The sequence below is a fragment of the Malaclemys terrapin genome, chromosome 13, assembly GCF_027887155.1.
Source record: "Malaclemys terrapin pileata isolate rMalTer1 chromosome 13, rMalTer1.hap1, whole genome shotgun sequence".
NCBI classification, from domain to species: Eukaryota; Metazoa; Chordata; order Testudines; family Emydidae; genus Malaclemys; species Malaclemys terrapin.
Window position 1 is genome coordinate 31,716,372 of NC_071517.1, and position 6,000 is coordinate 31,722,371.

General features: G+C 45.1%; 1 protein-coding gene across 1 annotated transcript in view; it reads right to left on the minus strand.

Moving 5' to 3' along the window:
- The window catches only part of LOC128848361 (butyrophilin subfamily 1 member A1-like), an 82,062-nt gene extending 76,288 nt beyond the window's left edge, over window positions 1-5,774 (minus strand). Inside the window, exon 1 of the mRNA XM_054048341.1 lies at window positions 5,663-5,774. Coding sequence (XP_053904316.1) covers window positions 5,663-5,768 — 106 coding nt within the window. The 5' untranslated portion in view covers window positions 5,769-5,774. The remainder of the gene's footprint in view (window positions 1-5,662) is intronic.
- Window positions 5,775-6,000: the final 226 nt, after the last annotated feature.

A 6,000-nucleotide genomic window follows, 5' to 3' on the forward strand; every position in this document is an offset into this window, starting at 1 on the left:
TCTCATTTTGTAGTGAAATGTCCACACTGGGCACTGCCATTATTCTACCATTTGGTCCCACTTGGCTGTGGGAGTCTTTCATTTGCGAACAATGGGCTTTGGGTCAGGTCCATCGGCTGTGACACAGAAACACCGATTCCCCTGGGAATGTCTGGATTTTACCAAATCTCCCCAAAGTGGGGTTGCACTTTTCTATTCTAGGACCTTTTCCCCAGATATCTTTTGAGGAGCTGCTACCCTCAAGTAGCCATTTTGCAGCTTTCTGCTGTATCTTCTCTTCCAGCTGGTAAATATTCATATCTCCTGATGTATTTACTGTTTAACATCTGTGAGGGTGACAGAGTCTCACAAACTTGAGTGCAATCGGTGAATTTCGTAGAGGTGATATTTACTCTCTCAAATCCTTACAGCAACACACCAGAAACTTCCTTCTAATGTAACCCTTTGTATTTATTATAACTATTTGTATAAACCCTTCAGTGAACATAAACCTAAGCTAATTTGAACAATTTGTATGATTTGGCTCCCAAAATTTGTTATAGATCTATATGCTGCTAACATCCATCATTTAATTATATTCTAGATAGTGATTCTTTTTAAAGATATAGACCGTAGTGTTAATAAAAATAATGTTTAAATAAATATATTGGGCTACTTTTGAAGTGACTGTGGACTATTGACACAGTAAAAAATAGCTCTGGAAATCATGGTTAAAGCCACCCCACCCAAAATCTGAAATGGTGCCCCAATCATGCTGCTCCAGCACTGGGGCCTCTTCATCTGCAGGAGGGGTGCTGTAAAAGCCAGCAAGGTAGAGTGACCAGATGTCCTGATTTTATAGGGACAGTCCCGATATTCAGGGCTTTTTCTTATATGGGTGCCTATTACCCCCCACCTCCCGTCCTGATTTTTCACATTTGCTATCTGGTCACCCTACAGCAAGGTGTAAAGAGATGAAAACAGATCATCACTACACTGGCAATGGCTTTAAAGGTAAAGTCAGAAGTCAGATAATGGAGGGGAGAAGGAGGCAGATAAAAAAGTGAAGGAAACAGAGAACTAGTCACTGTGGAACTGCACAGTATGTGGGCGGGAGGGGGTGTCTCAGTGCAGAGACTCAGCATTCAGAGAGAGTCGGTTAAATTAGCAGGATGGAAACCACAGGAGGAGGGAACCAAAATGACCGAGTAACTTCTGGCAGCAGGCAGTGCTCCACCCTTGCTCCGAACCCTCCTGCCGTGGTTATAGGTAACCATTATGCTCTTCTTGATACAGGAAAGAAGGAATCACTCCCTACAGTAAAGGAGGAGAAGCCTCGTACCCCTAAGGCTGGAAAGTCTGCTGCCACCACTGCGAATAGGAAACGTAGGGTAGTGGTGGTCGGAGACTCTCTGCTGAGGGGGACGGAGGTGCCCATCTGTCGCCCTGCCATTTCATCTCGGGAGGTATGCTGCCTGCCGGGGGCCCGTATCCGAGACGTTACGGAGGCATTGTCGAGGATTATCTGGCCCTCTGACTACTACCCCATGCTACTCATCCATGTGGGCACAAATGATACTGCGCGGTGTGACACTGAGCGGATCAAGAGTGACTACAGGACTCTGGGAGTACGGGTGAAGGAGTTTGGAGCGCAGGTGGTATTCTCTTCAATTCTTCCTGTCAAAGGTAGGGGCCCGGGCAGAGACAGATGCATCATGGAGGTGAATGCCTGGCTGCGAAGATGGTGTCGCCAGGAGGGCTTTGGCTTCCTAGACCACGGGATGCTATTCGAGGAAGGACTGCTAGGCAGAGATGGCGTTCACCTTTTGAGGAGAGGAAAGACTCTATTCGGACACAGACTGGCTAACCTAGTGAGGAGGGCTTTAAACTAGGTTCGACGGGGACAGGTGAGCAAAGCCCACAGGTAAGTGGGGAACATGGAGACCGGGGAAATGAGTCGGAAACAAGAGGGAGTGTGGGCTATATTGGCAGAGAGAAAGGAGAGTCAGGACAAAACTGGGAGGAAAGATCAAACCAGTATCTTAGATGCCTATATACAAATGCGAGAAGTATGGGGAATAAGCAGGAAGAACTGGAAGTGCTAATAAATAAATACAACTATGACATTGTTGGCATCACTGAAACTTGGTGGGATAATACACATGATTGGAATGTTGGTGTGGATGGGTACAGCTTGCTCAGGAAGGATAGACAGGGGAAAAAGGGAGGAGGTGTTGCCTTATATATTAAAAATGTACACACTTGGACTGAGGTAGAGATGGACATAGGAGATGGAAGTGTTGAGAGTCTCTGGGTTAGGCTTAAAGGGGCAAAAAACAAGGGAGATGTCATGCTAGGCGTCTACTACAGGCCACCTAACCAGGTGGAAGAGGTGGATGAGGCTTTTTTCAAGCAACTAACAAAATCATCCAAAGCCCAAGATTTGGTGGTGATGGGGGACTTCAACTATCCGGATATATGTTGGGAAAATAACACAGCGGGGAACAGACTATCCAACAAATTCTTGGACTGCATTGGAGACAACTTTTTATTTCAGAAGGTTGAAAAAGCTACTAGGGGGGAAGCTGTTTTAGACTTGATTTTAACAAATAGGGAGGAACTCGTTGAGAATGTGAAAGTAGAAGGCAGCCTGGGTGAAAGTGATCATGAAATCATAGAGTTTGCAATTCTAAGGAAGGGTAGAAGGGAGAACAGCAAAATAGAGACAATGGATTTCAGGAAGGCAGATTTTGGGAAGCTCAGAGAGCTGATAGGTAAGGTCCCATGGGAATCAAGACTGAGGGGAAAAACAACTGAGGAGAGTTGGCAGTTTTTCAAAGGGACACTATTAAGGGCCCAAAAGCAAGCTATTCCGCTGGTTAGGAAAGATAGAAAATGTGGCAAAAGACCACCTTGGCTTAACCACGAGATCTTGCACGATCTAAAAAATAAAAAGGAGTCATATAAAAAATGGAAACTAGGACAGATTACAAAGGATGAATATAGGCAAACAACACAGGAATGCAGGGGCAAGATTAGAAAGGCAAAGGCACAAAATGAGCTCAAACTAGCTACGGGAATAAAAGGAAACAAGAAGACTTTTTATCAATACATTAGAAGCAAGAGGAAGACCAAAGACAGGGTAGGCCCACTGCTTAGTGAAGAGGGAGAAACAGTAACAGGAAACTTGGAAATGGCAGAGATGCTTAATGACTTCTTTGTTTCGGTCTTCACCGAGAAGTCTGAAGGAATGCCTAACATAGTGAATACTAATGGGAAGGGGGTAGGTTTAGCGGATAAAATAAAAAAAGAACAAGTTAAAAATCACTTAGAAAAGTTAGATGCCTGCAAGTCACCCGGGCCTGATGAAATGCATCCTAGAATACTCAAGGAGCTAATAGAGGAGGTATCTGAGCCTCTAGCTATTATCTTTGGAAAGTCATGGGAGACGGGAGAGATTCCAGAAGACTGGAAAAGGGCAAATATAGTGCCCATCTATAAAAAGGGAAATAAAAACAACCCAGGTAACTACAGACCAGTTAGTTTAACTTCTGTGCCAGGGAAGATAATGGAGCAAGTAATTAAGGAAATCATCTGCCAACACTTGGAAGGTGGTAAGGTGATAGGGAATAGCCAGCATGGATTTGTGAAGAACAAATCATGTCAAACCAATCTGATAGCTTTCTTTGATAGGATAACGAGCCTTGTGGATAAGGGTGAAGCGGTGGATGTGGTATACCTAGACTTTAGTAAGGCATTTGATACGGTCTCGCATGATATTCTTATCGATAAACTAGGCAAATACAAATTAGATGGGGCTACTATAAAGTGGGTGCATAACTGGCTGGATAACCGTACTCAGAGAGTTGTTATTAATGGTTCCCAATCCTGCTGGAAAGGCGTAACGAGTGGGGTTCCGCAGGGGTCTGTTTTGGGACCGGCTCTGTTCAATATCTTCATCAACGACTTAGATATTGGCATAGAAAGTACGCTTATTAAGTTTGCGGATGATACCAAACTGGGAGGGATTGCAACTACTTTGGAGGACAGGGTCATAATTCAAAACAATCTGGACAAATTGGAGAAATGGTCTGAGTTAAACAGGATGAAGTTTAACAAAGACAAATGCAAAGTGCTCCACTTAGGAAGGAAAAATCAATTTCACACATACAGAATGGGAAAAGACTGTCTAGGAAGGAGTACGGCAGAAAGAGATCTAGGGGTTATAGTGGACCACAAGCTAAATATGAGTCAACAGTGTGATGCTGTTGCAAAAAAAGCAAACATGATTCTGGGATGCATTAACAGGTGTGTTGTGAGCAAGACACGAGAAGTCATTCTTCCGCTGTACTCTGCTCTGGTTAGGCCTCAGCTGGAGTATTGTGTCCAGTTCTGGGCGCCGCATTTTAAAAAAGATGTGGAGAAATTGGAAAGGGTCCAAAGAAGAGCAACAAGAATGATTAAAGGTCTTGAGAACATGACCTATGAAGGAAGGCTGAAAGAACTGGGTTTGTTTAGTTTGGAAAAGAGAAGACTGAGAGGGGACATGATAGCAGTTTTCAGGTATCTAAAAGGGTGTCATAAGGAGGAGGGAGAGAACTTGTTCACCTTAGCCTCTAAGGATAGAACCAGAAACAATGGGTTTAAACTGCAGCAAGGGAGGTCTAGGTTGGACATTAGGAAAAAGTTCCTAACTGTCAGGGTGGTTAAACACTGGAACAAATTGCCTAGGGAGGTTGTGGAATCTCCGTCTCTGGAGATATTTAAGAGTAGGTTAGATAAATGTCTATTAGGGATGGTCTAGGCAGTATTTGGTCCTGCCATGCGGGCAGGGGACTGGACTCGATGACCTCTCGAGGTCCCTTCCAGTCCTATAATCTATGAATCTATGAATCTATGAAACTGTGGAGGCATCCCCGGGGGTGAAGTGGGTCACTATATTGGCTTCACGGAAGGCACAGAATGAAAAAGCCAACAAACATCCACACTGTGAGAGAAGCTCTAGCTCTGAGTCCTAGTCAGATGTGTCTAGTGCAGCATGAATGACATGTGGGTTGTTACTTCTAAACTGGAGAGTCTAGGATTCAGGGCTCCTTCATGGCTGAAGAGTCTGATTTGTGACGTATACAGTCTGGCAGTGCAGTGTCTAGTAACTGGTAGTGTCTTTTAAATAGTTTGCAAGCCCTGTAGTAGTGCTCACTGTGTGCTGTGGTTTTGAAGCTGCCAGAAATCAGCCAGAACAGTAGGATGGATGTAGCACAGGGGTTCTCAAACTGGGGGTCGTGACCCCTCGGGGGGTCGTGAGGTTATTATATGGGGGTTAGCGAGCTGTCAGCCTCCATCCCAAACCCCGCTTTGCCTCCAGCATTTATAATGGTGTTAAATATATAAAAAAGTGTTTTTAATTTATAAGGGGAGTCGCACTTAGTCGCACTTAGTGGTTTGCTATGTGAAAGGTGTCACCAGTACAAATGTTTGAAAACCACAAGGCCAGACATGATGGTGTATAGATCGTAACCATGATTACTGGGGACCCAGCAGTGCCCTGTGCTTTCTCCATGTTACTGGTTGTTGGCAGGCTGAGCAGATGTGGTTTGTAAGAGACATCAGTGATGTGAGATGGGCGCTGATGACCAGCAATACCAACATCAGCAAACCCCAGCGAGGAGGCCGGAGCTCCTACCTGACACCAGCCTGTGAACCTGTAGAGTGAGGCAGAGAGCGACGTAGCCAGGCAGAGCGGAGCTCACTGTGGAGCCGGAGGAGAACGAGGGAACCTTCCCCGTCATCGTAGCTTGGTCTGGGGAACAGGAGAAATAACAAACCAGACGGTGAGTGAGTGGGATACAATGACAGTGCCACGGTTGTCAGACTTTCAGAGCCATGGTCCATGGATCAGTTACGTTTACATTAACGCACTTCCCAGTATTCATAGACTAAGGTCAGAGGGGCCATTAGATCATCTAGTCTGATCTGTGCCATGGGCCAAACACTCTCACCCATTTACCCCTGTACTCAGCC